At 34.2% G+C, this 17,734-nt stretch overlaps 1 protein-coding gene across 5 annotated transcripts in view; it reads left to right on the top strand.

Moving 5' to 3' along the window:
- LOC113497120 (dachshund homolog 2) overlaps positions 1 to 9,493 on the top strand; it is a 128,619-nt gene extending 119,126 nt beyond the window's left edge. For all 5 annotated transcript variants that reach the window (XM_026876510.1, XM_026876509.1, XM_026876508.1 and 2 more), the window contains 3 exons: positions 1,471 to 1,617; positions 2,199 to 2,411; positions 7,508 to 9,493. In XM_026876510.1, the coding sequence (XP_026732311.1) occupies positions 1,471 to 1,617; positions 2,199 to 2,411; positions 7,508 to 7,638 (491 nt within the window). In that variant the 3' untranslated portion in view covers positions 7,639 to 9,493. The remainder of the gene's footprint in view (positions 1 to 1,470; positions 1,618 to 2,198; positions 2,412 to 7,507) is intronic.
- Positions 9,494 to 17,734: the final 8,241 nt, after the last annotated feature.

Below are 17,734 nucleotides of genomic sequence, written 5' to 3'. Positions count from 1 at the left end.
CGAATGGAAATAAAAACGCAACTTTCCAATCCGTACGTTATTACTGGCTGGTGTCGGAGGTCGTACGATGACAAATGATGCGTAGGAGTCGATCGCTAGTGAACCTCGCCCGTTTCATTAGCAACAACATTAATTACTAGCAAATCTTTAATGAGAAAACGAGCTTTCGTTTTATTTTCATTTAGTATAACTTGTTAATTTTACAGTGTTTTCGTAGCATCATTTATGCAATACAATTTCTATGCACCAATGCATTGCCATTAATGTGCCAACTGCAAAAATGTAAAAAACTTCAACGTTGGCTAGTTGATTCGAAAATTTTAATTATTTTACCTTGAATTTTACTCGTAGATACTTCAAGTCAAACTGAACATTTTCCAAGGACGTCACCTAATTCAAATTTCTGCGGTATTTAAATCGTGGTACTAAAATCGCGACTCTCGCCGACACTAGCATTTGACGGAAGGAGGCGTGCCTTATTTTTATTAGTTTATTATTCATGCCGTTTCCATAACGTGGAGCTATTCCTATCTTCGTCGGTGCTCAAACTCCATCAAAACTCTATCTTTTGCCATCTTGAGACAGTTCCGGAATTACTTTGTAGTACAAGTAAAAAGATTTAGGAGCTTCACAATTTCAAGTGGATTTACATTCTACTGATTTCTTATACTGTGAATTTGCATTTTATATCGTAGCGAATATAGCCTATGTATGTGATGGTATGCAAAACGGAAGGCATTTGACAGACTGGTTTGTAAGTTCTGACAAACTGAACTGATTCCAATAATTTAATAGGAATAAATCCAAGCAAGTAATAATTTCTGCGTACGGTTATCGCTTGGTCCCTTGTCCGCGCCGCCCCCAGCCCGAGCGGAGAGGCAGGGCCTGCAGCGTCTATCAACACGTGCACCGACTCAATCATTCGTCAATCGAACATCAGAGCGAAGAAGACGTAAATATAATTACTTTATAAGATAGAAAGAGAAATCTTATCGATGCGTGTCCGATCGCCCGATGCCCCGATTATTGACGAAGATATGACCCAAACGTAAGGTGGTTGCTACAGGTGAATTAAGGAATCCTTAAAGTTTTCTGATAAATATCGGTGTGTGACGTAAGAGTAAAAGAGACAGATGTAATGTTACTGGGAGTATTAATACGTAGCTATGTAGGTGCAGGTGAAGAGAAGCATGGCGCACGACGCGTACGCAAAACCGTTTATTTAGTCTCAGTTTTGTTTTGCTCCGCGTGCGGTATTTCAAGTAATTGTTGTTTCGATACGGTACAACTGGGATGGAATATTACATTCTGACATTAATATTTATGCACATTTTTATTCAAATATCTTTTTATGCAAAACCTTTTTCATTGGAAGAGTATAAAATAATGTAATGTTTTCTTCCCCGTAATATATATCTTATATAGCTGTTAGTTTGTTAACATTTTTTAATGAAAACTTTTCTTTCACAGTGATGTATCAAAAGCGGCTAAAGAAGGAGAGAAAACAGCGGCAAATGATCCAGGAGCAACTTGAGATGGAGTTCAAGAGACGACAGAAAATAGAAGAAGCTTTAAAACAGTCCGGAGCACCCTCCGAAATTCTCAGAATTGTAACTGGTAAGATCTTAAAATCACTTTGAATTTTAATCCAGTGCCGATTATATCACAGCTAATGAAACCTTAAGATATTACCTACTTTAAACATGTCAAATTGTCAATAGCATCTCTATCAACAAGTTTGAACATGTGTTTGTGCCCCTGACATGTTAACTTGCCGTCTGTCAAACTATCTGTGGATTAGCTAAAATTTCACCTCAAAACATAGTAACGCTCATAGGAACATGTATACAAGATTGAGCTTTATGTGGAGCAGATAAGATTAACTCTTGATCGCTGATAGGGGCGATTGGTGACGTATTGGCATCGGATGCGTGTGAAGTGCGTGACGTAAGAAGGGTGGGTGAACGCTGGTGATGGCTTGTACTAATCTCCGTGTCAGGAAATCGTTTCGCAGACCATTTGAAACGAGGGTTCTGAACTAACACGCATTCCAGTTGATTTTGTTGCATAATCGTTGTTCGCTACATTTATTGGCTGTTTAATTTGATTGATTGTACTCGTATTTCTTCAAGAAAATTCAATAGACTTTTCGGATAAAATACTTAAATCTGTATTCTAATTCTGAATTCTTCCAACAGAGAATCTAACCCCGTCATCGCAAGAGACGCCTCGCTCGGAGCGCGAGAATGGTTCTGAGCGGGAAAGCAAGCCGCCGAGCGCCGAACCCCCGGCAGCCTCGCCGCCCTTCCAGCGCGAGCCACCGCGCACGCCGGACAAGCCGCAGTGGAACTACCCGCCACCACCAGTCGACATCATGAGCGGGGGAGCTGCTTTCTGGCAGAACTACTCTGGTAAGAATCGAAATAACCTCACCTGACACTTACAACACGTAGACATTATAAAGTGGACTTACTGAAATTAATCCAAACTTAAGTGCCAAAATGTAAGTCCGTTAGTAGACGATAAAACAAGAATGAAAAAATGGAATCCCTAAGATAAAACCTTCATTCTGATTGTTCACTAAGCACATGCTTAAAAAAAATTCATTGCTAATTTTGCAATGATCAGAAAATTAGACTCGCGATGAAATGTTAATAAGACAACGTTATTGGATTTTCCCGCTGAACAGTTCTGTTTGAGGATATGTATGGTTTTCGAATGTGAAAGGGTACGTAGGAGATGAGCATTTTTCAACGAAATGAAATTTATACTCATCATATTGCATAGCTTGCGTATCTGGAATGTCAAGTATTTAAAAGCACAACGATATACGGGCTCTCTCGGTTTGTATTGTGATTTTTAGGGGCGTTTTATTTTTTGTGGGCTGTTGAATAGGTACCTAAGTTGGATTGTTTGTTACGATCAATATATTGTTTTTATATTTTAAAATGAATGATGTGGTCAAAATTTTATGTAGCTTATTAAGTTTGTCCTTTTTAGTAGAAAACATTGTTATACTCATTTAATACCTCATTTTATCAAACCACTAGCAAAGGCGAAATTGATTGCTACTACTATTGCTTTAGTACCTACTCAAAGACCTACACACTATACACGTATTTTTTCATATTCACAACAAAGCCTGTCCCAAAACCCACTTTTATTCGAGTCACAAAAAATAGCACCGCGCGCAACTTTGATGAAACAAGAAACAAAAATCTAGTACACGTATCGGTGAATCAAACCGTGTTTTTTTTTCATTTATATCCGCTTTGTGGAAAGCCCAGAAATTTCATTAAAAATGCACCGACGTACTGCAGCATACCTAAAGTAGTGGCGCACCCTTGCCTCGGAAAATGAATGATATGAAGTATGCGTTTCAGTTCAATTTCACTAGCGAACTCTTTTAAGCCACATTTCGTCGTTCGAACCTTTGAATTACTAACTTTCAGTCACGTATTTGGGCTCAAATCTAATTCTGTAGTCGTTTGTCCCGATCTTAAGGTATAAAAAACAAAAGACACTCAATAAATTAGCAATTACGAGCAATTTTTCATTATTACTCCCCCACGTAGTGAATTAACTCGAGGGGTGAGTAGGTGTTTACTATTCGCAAAACATTGATACGGATTTAACCATTTCCCTTGTTCCGACGACTGCCTTTTGCCGACAGTCTGTTCAAGTAGAAATTGCAACTAATTTAAGTGTTACGCTACCCCGAGTGTTCAGACACACGCGAACACGCAATACGAATTGTTTGAATTGGTATCGCTTTACTATATTTGAATTTGCATGGTCAAATGTTTTTACACTGATTTTTTGCTGAAACATTTGTGAAATTAAAAGGTTTTAATTAATTTACTAAATGTTATTAACATTATTGATTGCGTTTACTTAAAGTGGTCACGTAAATGCTTATCACTCTTTGTAAAATACGAAATCCTATTGACGGTATTTGTAGAGATTCGTATCTATCATTTTGCAGAGATGTTTAAATAAAGTCAGAGCATAGTCGAGAAGAGGTAAAAAGCAGTAAAGTTGAAACAGAAAAATACAAGAGGGTTGTAAATATAAAAAGGTTGGTAACAGAAAAACAAAAATTAAAACTTGGATCCTTTCATCAACTTTCCTCAGTGCCTTCGGTAAAAGAAAAAAACATATTTTATTATTCGTAAATTAGAAAACTTTTTTCTACGTGCTTTTCATAAGAAACGGGATGAATCAAAAGTGTTCCGAGTAATTATTAAATGTATACTTAGCGTATACAAGAGTACCGTGACAGATTTTAATATAAATGACAATATTTCTGAACAAGGCATGCTATAAAAATACTTAGATACAAAACAAGATGTGAACTGGGTACTACATATACTTTCCATTAGACACACAAAAAAACTTTATTAAACAAATATATCGAAGTATAATTTAATAATACAATGTTTATGCCGTTATTTGAGCTGCGCTTGTAAAACGGATAAACCATCCGATGTTACATAAGTAATATAAAGTTGAAAAATTAATAAAGAGGAAACTTCTCCATGCTACTTTTTAGGTGAGCTTGTAAAATGAATGGAAATAAAATTGTACCGCACAGGTGCGCTCGAAACCTTTGACGATATTAACTTTTTTATTTATTCTTAGTAATCATCCGCAGAATTGTGGGGCTGTTTAATACTGGCTACTTATTCTAACATTGATAGAGTGCGTATCTAAATACATACAGTAACTCACCGACGTTGATAAAGATTTAAATCGAACGCGTCGGAGTCACGATAGAATTGATTCTGTGTACAAAAAGGTCTAAAGAATGTTTAATAGAAAATCAATCCAATCAATACAATTCGTCTCGGTCCAATAGAGTCAGCAACAGTAGCACTTCATCCAGCCTGGTCCATTCGACCGGCTTGTGTTATGAGCGCTCCGTTGTCGGGTGTTGCTCAGCTGTAGTTCCCTTCACAATCATCCGTTTAAACCGACCCTTTGTTCACAACCTTCTCAAATTTCCAACGAAGAATTAATCAACTCACTTTTTTCTCAGTATTTTTACGCCAGTAATTAATTTCTATAACAACGGGCCGAGGTGTCGATTGCGTTAAAAATTGTTAAAAATAATGAGCAGATGTACTTTCTATTATTTGTACAGAGATATTAGATGACAAAACAAGAGGCTTAAAAATAATTACTCGTTTTACGTTGTTTACTTAATTACGCAATAGATAAAGTGTCTAAGTCAAAATAAACCAAAAAAATATATCAAAAACACCAAACAATTTATTGCTTTTTAAAATGGAATCGATTTATTGCTAAGTCAAGTCACTGACTTTGTGTGTCAAACTGTTATTTTTTATACTGTTCAATGAAATGATTGTTAGCATTAAACTAACGATCTGTGACTGAACAAGAAATCTGCAATCGCCAAGATTCATTCTGCTAGATAGCGAATTTTAATTATTTCACGCTCAAAATGTCCATGGAAACTTCAACAAATGAGAACATTGCGGTATAAAATGTGCGACAAATTACTTTATAAATAATAATTCTGATAATAATTAGTTTTTGTTATATAATATTTTTACAAGCGGCAAAAATGTCGTTTAATTCGTCTAGACAACCAATAAAATAAATTCGTAAGTGAAACCGTTCTACATAAAGTTTATTGCTTCACTTACAATTGATACAAACAGAAAAACTATTTACGATCGGTGTTCATGATTATTTTATTTCTATTACTTTTTAAATAAACCGGTTCACTTCGACTTGTGAAGTCCCTTTTTGTCATTTCTTGACTATTCGATCAAAACGAAATAAGAACTGTTTCTTCGACAAGTTTTTGTCTAACAACAACACTCCGTGAAAGTTAATGTCATTGTAAATTGTTGATTGGATTCTAAAACATTTTATTTTCCACAATTGCCAACTGCCTACAAATTTAACGTCGTCGTTTATAATTCGAACATTTTAAGATAAAAGAAAGGAAAAACAAACATTAAAGGATAACTTTTATTAAGCTAAGCGCTCAACCATTACAGTTGTTTCAAAGAACAAATAGATTATAGCACTCAAAGGAACCGGCAATTCTGTTTTAGAAGCGGCAAATGCAAAAATATTACGTATTCAAACAGACCTAATGGGACATTTAGGGGTGGCAGCGAAGTGAAACGGCAAAGGCCGAAGCTTTTAAGTGTATAATATTTAATTGTGACGCCCTAGGCGTATAATCTCGCCCGAGATAATAGGTTTCTGTTTCGGCACAACCCTCGATGGTGACACTTGCGAGTGTGATGCCCTCCGGCAAGACAACACTGAAACAAATCGGATCATAATCGAGTTTTTCCAACTGACAAATGCGCTTAAATAGTTTCGTTGATTCTCAAATGTGACAAATAATTTAAATTTCGATCGTTTTGTTTTGCAATGGAGAAGTAATTTTTGGGAAGTAAGAAAATTGGTGTAGGTTATAAATTGGGGACTCACAGCATAAATTGTAAACGAATGTCGGGAAGAGAAATTGAATTCCCCGTTGAGAAAATGCTCCATCAAAGTAAGCAAAAAACGCGATTCCGTTTATATCTTTTATATCTCGTAAATTGCAGGAGGCGGCAAGCGTTGCATGAAATTGAATAAGCATATTTCGTAAAACGTCGACGTTTTGGGAGACAATTGCCTTACCTCACCTACTCTTTGCCTCTTCACGAACTTTGTCAATTTTCGTGGAATCTTATTAGAGGATGTCCTGTGCTTCAGACGTGTTTCATTTTTTACGCCTTAATTTGTTGCGACGTCTCGCTACAGCGTCGCGTCTCCTTGAGAAATTCTTCCTTCTAGTTACATGCCTGCTTTTTATCAACCTGTTTACAGAATTATTTATTATTCCTTGCTTTAATCATAGTTTTTCCTTTTAATCAGAGCTCTCTTTATGAAAAAACTGGTTTGCATACTAATTAAGGTCTAAGGTTTTCATTAGTTATGTTGTGTTTGCTGCGACAAGAAGAGTTCCATTCAATGGTTCTTTTAAGGACTTTCTTTAAAATCATTTTCTATCAATAGTAATAAATATAATTGATTCATAACTAGGTAACAAACCTTAACCTTAACAAAAAACTAAAGTTTGATTTTTATCATTCAAACCTTACATTTTGGATGAACACACATCCTCGATCAGTACTGGCATATGAATAACCCTTGTGCGAGCAATTTAATAACACTCGCTGAACGTGAGTGCTACGTTTTTAACAAAGGGAATATCGAAAATTAAATTAGAATGTGCCATACGGATGTGAAGTCCGTTTGATGTGAGTTGGCTTTCCCCGAAACACTAATGACATTTTACGGTGCGACACACGCGCAGCTACATATGTATTCATCTACACCAAATTTTGTTAACTAACATTCGTCCCCCTTACTCGAGTAGTGCCTTTGTGTTTTGTAATGCTCGTATACATGAGTATACTTTGTTAAAGTTATTAGTATATGGTTAATTTTAATTGAGTTTTTCCTTTGCCATCAGAATCCCTGGCGCAAGAGTTGGAGATGGAGCGCAAGTCGCGCCAGCAAGCCATGGAGCGCGACGTGAAGAGCCCGCTGTCGGACCGCGCCGGCTACTACAAGAACTCGGTGCTGTTCAGCTCAGCCACTTAGCTGACAACCTCCGGGGCTATCGAATACCCCGACAACCAAGAATACGACAAAGAAATCGACGAATCGAGAAAACCGATGATCAGCGTCAAACCCGAGTTTAGGGAAAAATAAAATCCAAAGATTCGAGATTGGTGAATGAACTTATCAGTGGTATTAAACTTCAGTGCGTTCGATATATAATTCTCAGCAGAATACAAAGAAAAACACTTCCAAAAATATGTTAGAAACCCATGAAACTGTTCATCTGATTGTTTATTCAAGTAAAGTCTTCGACATAAACGATCTCAGTGAAGCTGTAACTACTTCTCGTGAATGAGATTAATTTGTAAATATTGTTATTGATTCGAAGTAAGATGTAGGTTTCGTGGTGTTAATGCGAAATCTCATGAACTCTTCTTCCATAGTAAAATTTGTAAATATCCCTTTATAATTATTATTAGTGTTAAGTCAGTACGGTTTTATCGACGATCCGAGTAATTTATTCGTCAATATTTTAATCTTTTATGAAGAGTACCTTTAACTTATCGTTAAATGCCATATTTATATATTAAGTATCCATCGTTATTTGCTTATATAAATCAGGATTTAATTTCAAATTAGTTTGTACCTACATACATATCAATACTTTTGACCTTATATTCAAATGTTCGATCGATTGAGACATATGTTGGAATTGATCTAAGACTGCTTTTGAAGATTTTTTCTAAAAATATGCAAATGTTTTCACAATTTCTGTAAACGATAGGTATTTCAGTTCCTATGATGTTTGTTTGGTAACAGTTGAATGTCGTCAGTAAAACTGCTTATAAGTAGGTACACGTTTCGTCACCCCTCGTGTTTTACGTTCGATAGCAAATAATTGTGATCTTCACTATCATGTAATTTATTCAATTTTAGTGCAATGATTAGATTTAACTGATACTAGTGTATTTCATAAATCATAAAAGTGTACGATAGATACGTTAAGTTAGTGGTTACATTTTTACAATTCAAATTTATTGACTGAATACAGAAGAGACAGTTTTTTGCGTACAATATATAACCTAAGCGTTTTATTTCGAATTTCATAAACTAGACGATGTATAAATAATTGTAATCGCTATATCTCATATCCATACCGCAGAGTCGATGTATATGGGTAGTTATCCTAACAATAAGTTCGGTAGTTTAACATTATACATAAAGTATAAAATGATAGTGTTATTTATATTGATGCTTAGTTTACGAGACTTTGGATGTCTTAAATAGCTTAAAGTAAGATTTTAGAGATTGTATCGGGCGTAATATTGGCGCTTGGCTATTGGTCAACTAGAACTAGTTGAGACACCAGTTTGTATCATTGGCTGTTGGAACGTTCCGAATGCCTTTTGGTGATCGGGAATGTAAATGGGAACGGTGAATAGTGAAGCGCCGATGCAAACGATCGCTTACATACAATTAATTACATATTATCTGCTACGGATAATGCGAAGTAATGAATTAAACTTAGTTGTTACTATAAATGTTTAGCTGAACATGTGTGATTGTGTAAAGGGCGTGAATGTGGTACTTTTGTATCAGTTATTTTCATTTGATTACAGTAGAATGACAGTACTGATGTGGAAGGGATTAGTTGTGAACGCACCCGCTCCGGGTTCGAACCCAGTATTGTCGTTAGAAATAGTTTTTTTTTCTTTGTCAATTAGATGTTGAGGCTTCTCAATGTACCTATTTTCTATTTCGGTAATAGTATGCAATTCTGAAAGCAAGTGTAACTATTTATTATTTCTATTATAATTATTATTAATTTACTTAAAATTGTGTGTGTGCCTTGTATCGTAGATGAAAATATCAAGATTAAAAGGGAAAATTATCAGTTTGTGTTTTGTTTTATACATACCCTACCCCGTAACCCCACCACAGAAAAGTCTAAAATTAAAGACAGTCACTTAATGATCACACGACAAGCAACAGAAAATCTATCCATGAGCAGATCATGAACTATAAAGTATCGATTAAAACTGTAAGTATTTTAATTGTTTTGATACCTTCCATAAAATGCAAATAAAAAATATCCTAAAATGAGTTATGAAACCTGAAAATCAAACTCAAATTGACGTGAAATGAAGAAATAACCTTTAACAACAATTAAGACATAACTTCAAAAACTTACAACGCAATCTACTTTATAAAGTTTAAAGTTTCGCCATAACACATATCAACTAAAATTACACCATAATTAACCAATAGAACAGAAGCAATTGAACAACGTCGCCATAAACATGAAAAGTCGTAAGAACTCCCCGATTTTATATTACAGCTCACTCTCCAAACGCCATTTTAAATCCTGTGAAATCGGAAAAGTTCATATTTATTGCTAATAGATTTTCGGCCGATGAACACCGGGTTATTTGGGATGCAATTTTATTTTGTCCATATGAATGATTTTTATATTTGCCCCCAGGGTGGCAGGACCATGCTCCCTTACCGATTTCGATTTCGGACATCATGCAATCGGGGCCCCTTCCAGTTATTCGGAAAAATATTTACGAAATCATCTTTTTTGGTTGGTTACACTCGAAAATACATTTACATTTCAAAGAGGTAATAGAAATATGGTCCGAATGTAATAAACGATCGCAAAAATATTCGTTTACGGAATAGAATGTACCTACACATATTGTAACAAGGAGTTTTAATAAGGTCTTTTTTCTTTTTAAACGATGCTTTCAATGACTTTATGGTATTTATTCGAATGGAATTACAAGGAAAAAAGGAAATATTACTTCAGTAAAAATATTGTGATAATCTTCGTAAAGGTAAATATCACTCGATAACTGTTTCTATGTTTTACACACAAAAACTTCAGTCTAGTTTTTGTACCATAAAAGAGGTATTGTTACTAGCTTTCGTTACAGAATTAATATTTTTTAAACAATTACGGTAAAGCAGAACGGTTACTTAAAAAAAACTCTGAAAAGAAAATAAAAACATTGTTATCTTTTATAAAATTATCTGCTCATTGTCTTGTATAGATTATGTGCGATCCTCTTTCTCAGCAAAGACATCACTTCTTTTTGTAAACCTTTTCTATACTTTGCCATTTATTTCCACATACGTCCCACATTTTAAAATAGATCATTACGCCACCATCGCCCCGGCCGACCTTGGTGCCAATGGTTTTCCTCTAGGGTCCTGAAACATTGCACAGTAAAAATAATAGTTATTAGATCACTAAAATTAATAAAAGTTCACAAAACTTCTCAACGCACATGACGTAATTGTGGCACCACATTACAGCTGGTAATTATGTTAATACCAACATAATAATAGTGATAAGCTTATGACACTGACACTATTGAACGAAGCAGAATGAACGTAATAGCGAGATAATAGAGTCAATATAATTTTAATTAAAGTCATTTTATTTATTTAGAGAGAGATATTTTTCTGTACTACATTCGTGGGCTAAATAAAATGTACTGTTCTATTATGTGGCTACCTATGTTTACATTGAGACAAAACTTTGGTATAGTCCTGGTTGGATTCGGATTATTTAATACAACATAATAAATTTATTTATTTAAGTAACAAGACTCATTTTGTTAGTAACAATTTACTTAAAAACTATGTTAGTAGGCACATCTATTATAATACAAAACAATCTTAACCTAAGATAACCACTTGTACAAAACTACCACCGCAGGCCTATCACCGAAGTGGAAAGTCAGCAGCGATTCATATACAGGCAGTCGAGTCTACTCGCTATGCAGCGTAGTAAGGAGATTCCTAATTGCTGTTTAAAAATGAATAAAGAAAAACGCGTACATGGTTTTGAATTTTTACATTTACATACACAAACCAATTTAGCTTTGATAGAAGAATAGTTTTATCTTACTAGATAAGACAAACTTTATATACAAGGACAGTAAGTTACCTGTCCAAGGTTCAACTGTGATTTCAGACTTCTATTTCTATCTTAGAAACTTATATACAACAATATTGCTCGGTTGAACTTATATCCTCAAATTAATCTGTAATTATTCCTCGACTACAATCACAAATCATGAATCTAAGAAATTATCAATTTTGTGTCTGTTATTATTATTGCAACTTATACGATGTGATGATACTGCAAATGCAGTACACCTGCCAAAAATTGCCACGACATGTACACCGACTTCGCTAGATATAAGAATTGTGGTAAGCAAAAATGTAAACTAGAACTGACCTAAGATGCAGGAACTTACCATTATTATGGGCCTACGTAACTCAATTAGATGTGAGATTAGAAATTTACGATCGTGAACACGACGTTTCTTTCAGCATACCTTCCTCTCCAAAACAAAATACTAAATGACAGAATTTAATTATCTATAAACAATTTTTATTGCCTCAGTTTTAAAACTCCTAAATAATTAGTAGTCACCAAAGCACGCACTACATCCTTAACAATACGAGGAATGCCTACGAAAAGTCAGAGGTGATTCATTAAAAGTAAATAGATCAGTGTCACGGCATATAATAATATAATTAGACGTTCACGTTGTAAGTTGAGAAACGTTTCCATTTAATACTGTGTAGCGCAGTTAATATCGCGCGCATAAATATTGTCGCACTAGACAGCTCCACGACGCTTCTAGTCTCTATTGAAGTATGGCGAGATACAGGTTGAATTAATTTTAATTATTGTTTTACGTATTTTATGTTGTTAGATAGCTATTGTGGTTTACGTTTCTTTTAGGCTCTTGTGAATAATTTAGAAAATGATTAATTTGAGTACTTTATATTGTAAGATTAATACTAGTATCGGTTATCGGTTTAGGAAATTGTATTCTATGCCTTACCTTATTTTGTGTTTAATATTGCTACTATTGTGTCTGATTGACTTTTCCTAGCCATTTTTTTGCGGAGAGCCACAATTAAATATGACCTTATTTTGTTCTACATTGATTAAAACATACTACTTGTCGGAGATCAACATACACTTTTTACCCATACAAATTGCTAGAAAATTTAAAAGCACCATCTTAGAAACCTAATATTTGTCTCATGTGAACCAGTTTAACGAACACCCTGTATGTGTACGCAGCGACACACGCACCTGCCTGAGCGGACGCGGAGCGCAATTTTCGCTCTCTGAAGCGCCACGGATTAGTTTTTCCTTACGATAATTAAATAACTTTGAGCTATGTTGTTGCGTGATGTACGACCGTGTTTATTGTCTTGTTCGCGATGCGAGGGTGTAAAACCAGCTTTATATTATTGCTCGTGTTCTGTATGCTTTTAATTAAAGTGTGGAAACTTCAGGTTATCAAAATATTGAGGAAGTATATGTTACGTGTAAATTTATGGTCATCAAGTTTATTTTCCGAAAGGGATGTACAGAGATGTGGTGGAAGATGGAAATTGCTTTGAATACTTAACGCTTTACTAACCTCAAGTCCAGTATTTAATGTAATACATTCTGACATTAGTGTATGCGGGAAAATTGGGATTTGGCGAATGGAATTTAAATGCATAAAATCTTTAATTTAATATTTTTTGTCTTCAAACATTCATTCAAGACGTCATCTTCAAGTATTATGCATATAACATTTGTGTCTTTGATGGATTTCGTGTCGCGTAATCTTAGAAACAATTTTCTCATACGTATTTATTGAAATCGTCCGATTAGTATCCGACCGAGTAAATCATGAACTGCTTTTTAAGAAACTAGTAACGTTTAGAATGCACTTACTTATAAACTGTATGTGACAAATGACGTTTTACAACTATACACACATTCGGATATCCATCGATGAAGGCGACATTCCTGTAAAGGTTCCTATTAACATTTTACACAACTCACTTGGTACTAACTCTAAAATTGTTCGCGAAATGTCAACGAACACTTGTAATCTTTATTCATTTCAATTATAAGGGCAGTGGAAAGGCGATTGCCTAACGACTGCGACACTCCGTTATGAAAACATCTTAACCCTTTCTCAAGGGGAGGCTGTGGCAATTTGCATTACATCTGAATTTGAAATACTTATTTCCCTTTCAAAGACTTATTTTCGTACCACTAAGAGCCCATAAAAATCTGATTACAAGTTGGGTTATTTCTTTTGACTTAACATTGTACTGAATTTTAATTTGAATGAGAAACATAAGTCAGTATTATGGAGTCTTTGAAGAGGTAATAAATGCATTGGTTCTGTCTCTATTAACTTCAAGTTATTTTTTTGGTTTTAAGAGATGAGGTTTCACTGTGAGATGAAAAATATAATTATCCAAACCCTGGTAAAGTGAAAAATTAAAGCATTCTGTAACTCACTTAAAACAAATCTAGATACTATTCGTATCTTGAAACAAAATTAATTAATTATTAGTCAAATCTAATGTTAATATATACAGGTGTAATAATTACATAAACTTATTTTTTCAATACAAGCATATGATTAATAAATACATAGTTCTTAATAAACTGTAACAAGGCAAGTATAAAACCTAAGTCAAATCACATTCCAAACTTACAACAAAAGACGGTCAACCAATCTGAACCAATACAAACCCAACACGTTGCAAACTAAAGCCCGGAATATAAGTTGTACTAAGGAATTAAATCTCAACAGAGTATTAACGAGAGCCGACATCTCCAACCATCGGCATCGCATCGTCTTCAAGTCGCACAAATTCGCATTAAGAAAGGCAACTAGATGAACTCACTTTGCTTTTAAGCCCGACCTCTGGTCGTTTATAAATCCAATTGGAATTAGTTATGGGGCACACCAGACCCTACCAACACCTTTTGAAGTAATATTATTGTTTTGTGAAAAAGAGACAACGCTATTCGCTGTGTAGTGTGTCACGCTTCCACAATAGGGTTTAGACTAAATCTAATAATAGACATCAGTTGTTTAGTCCATCAGATAGATTTCCAAAAAATATTGACTACTTACGTATTTTTCATTTTAGAACATCATTAAAAAGTAAGGAAGATAACAAGAGCTTAAGTATGATAGTGGGGGATAAGAACATTACAAAAAACAACACAATAATGTACTATCAAGTGACGTCACTCAAGATCTTAATACACTCTATCCCTTTTATTTGTTTGCGAAATAAAAGAAAAAATACGTATCCAATATTTTCTAGGAACCTGCTAACGAACTGAACATTTTTTTTGTCAAATAAGTTATAGCAAAAATGTTACTTTAAGATGTAGCGCCAGCCCGCGCTGACTCTATTTACGGATCAAATTAAAGCTATAAGCAACGCGAGGACAGTTCAATTACTTCCCGCATTTTTATTACGTAATCCTGTTTTACAGAAGAATCATATTTCATAATAATAAATTAACAATTTGTAGACCTTAGTGTACAAGTGTATGAACTCATAATTCTAACAAATATGGATTAATAACCTATACGTTTTATAGTTTCAAATATGATAAGTCTAGTAATATATAACGCTATGCATAATAATGTGAGGTGTAAACGTTTTTAATACCACACCTGCCCCTTAGCCAAGTGACATTTCGACAGTCGTTAGCGTTGATGGAAAATGTTCGAATGTATGAAACTGATATGAAATAATGAAACGAAATGTCATTTCCATACATTTTTCAAATTACGTTAGCAACTGCCGAAATGTGTTGTGTGCTTGGCTGCTGAGGCTGTTTTGCCTCAGAAATAACAAGTAACATTTCGTTTTTAACATTTCGCACCCGAAGGGTAAAAACGGGAACCGCAATCTTTCCGTATGTCAGTTCCCAGGCTGTATCTCATAAACCGTTAGAGGTAAACGGTTGAAATTTTCAGAGGTGTAGTATTTTATTATTGCCGCTGTACCAAAAATACAAAAATATTATGAGCGCAGTTAAGCAAAGTTGTTAAGGTTATAAATTTGGTTTTCTTTGACGTATTTTTACAGTAGGTACTCTTAGTATCGCAAGTCTGATTCAAAGTAACCGGGTTTTTAACGCTCAATAGTTTCATGTTCTTTTTTTCTAAACAGTCTTAACTAAGCAACAAGAAACAATATAGAAATATAACCTGCCTTTTATTCCAAGATCGGGATATAAACGAGCTTAATTAGCAAAAACAAACGTAGAAATAGTAAAAAACTCTCGTAAACATTCAATGAAAGGATTTTTTTTATATTTGTTCCAACTTCTTTTATTTCTAATTGAATTGTTTGTTTTATTTACTTTTTAAATAACGAGAATCTACTCGTTTTTTATGAAATTTCTGTAAAAGGTCAACATTTTTTTATTTCTTTTTAATTTTCCTAGTTTAATAATTATCTAGCTGTTTTAATGATTTATTTATTAAAGAATGTATATTACGATAGTATATGATACAATCTTACATTAAATAAGTATGCGTACCTACCTATTTCTCCTAAATTATTGTAAGCTATTAACTTTACCATTACATGGTGCTGACATTCGTATGAAGTACCTTTAACGACTTCTTATTAATCCTATAGTTCAAGTGGAAGTTGGTAATAAATGAAAATAGGAGAGCTTTTTGCAACAATTGCCTTACAAAACCATTTAGCTAAACAAAAAACTACATAATATGTACCTTCATTTGACTATAATAAAAACTAAACACAATAAAAAATTATTTTTTAATTTTCAAATGTATGTTACGTAAGTTCAATAAAATTTATAAATAAATATTTAATTTGATTTCTCCAAATACCTCTGTGTATCCTCATCCTTAAGATAGATAATTGTATGGCAGAAGTAGTTTGTCTCTATTAGTGACAGAGGTCTGGGGGTTGATGCGTGATTGTTTAACTCAACATCACAATGTAATCGTTCAAGACATTGTTGACGATAATTTGTGTGTGGCAAGAATACAAAAAAACATTTATTGAATTATGAAATAAAAAAATGCAGAATGAGATATATTGTATATTCTGCTCAAATCTTCACAGTTTAAATAAGATATATCATCATCGTCGTTGCTGGCGTTTTAATGAAACTAAACTTTCACAAGACCTCAGACCTCAGAACACAAAACCCCAGAGATACATATTTTTTCAATATTTTAATTTATTCAAAACTATTATATTTATGCAGCCTACTAAAAAATGATATTTTTAGTAGGCAGCATTTGAAACGATGACAGGTGCCTACCCAAAAATCTAAAGCACAGCAGGCTTTCCCGAAACCTGTTTAAAATCAATATAAAATCCACTGAAACCTTTATACATATAGAAACAACCAATCAATACGAACAGAAATTACGTAACAATCGAATCTCGCACGAAAACCTTATCTCGAGTATTCTCGAGTCGGTATTCGAAACATTCAAACATAACCGTAATCGATAAAATGGCGTCGGGCGATGAAGGCGGCAGAGACAATAATAAATTGTAATTACAATTTAAAATGAGCAGGCGTTGCCGTGGGAGTGGCCTGCCCCCACGGCACCACGGCACGCCACCTTCACTTCACATGTGTGCACTTTTTACATTCGTATTGCAAGCAATTAATGTCGTGTGCGTGTTTGTAAACTTTGTTAACTAAACGTATGTTGATGTAAGGAAAATATTCGAATGCCTAAAGGGAATTCTTGCTCTTGGAAAAGTTGTCTTTATGATCTAGCTGAGGTGTTTGTATTTCCTTTTATTTGTTTGCTTTAAAAACCATACAAAAATCCCGGAATAAATATTCATCATCGTCATATTCGCGGACATATATGACGTATTCAAAGAGTTCAATAGAAATTTATTATGAAGAAAACACGGTATAGTGTTACATTAATTTGAAATTATAATGAAACAGAACTGAATTATTAACATTTGACAGCAAAACATAAACAACGATACTTTAATAGAAACGTTTCGTTGATGTCCATTCTCTCAAATTTACATAATCAAATGCAATTCATGAAATAGACAACAGAATGAGCATATTTAATACATAATAATTTCCAGACATATTACCATGTTTTGTTCGTAAAATGATTTGATACGTATCGAATAGCTATTTACCAAAATTACACGTTACAAAAACATTTACTTGGTTTATTTTCCATTCCCCCGCATACGAGTGGGTTTTTTTGTAAAAAGACAATCAAGCATGTTTAGATTAAAACGTGTTTAGGATTCCGTAGGT

Source organism: Trichoplusia ni, chromosome 9 (genome assembly GCF_003590095.1).
Source record: "Trichoplusia ni isolate ovarian cell line Hi5 chromosome 9, tn1, whole genome shotgun sequence".
Classification (NCBI taxonomy): Eukaryota; Metazoa; Arthropoda; class Insecta; order Lepidoptera; family Noctuidae; genus Trichoplusia; species Trichoplusia ni.
Note: the sequence above shows the minus strand (reverse complement) of the source record. Positions and strands in the feature narration are given on the sequence as shown.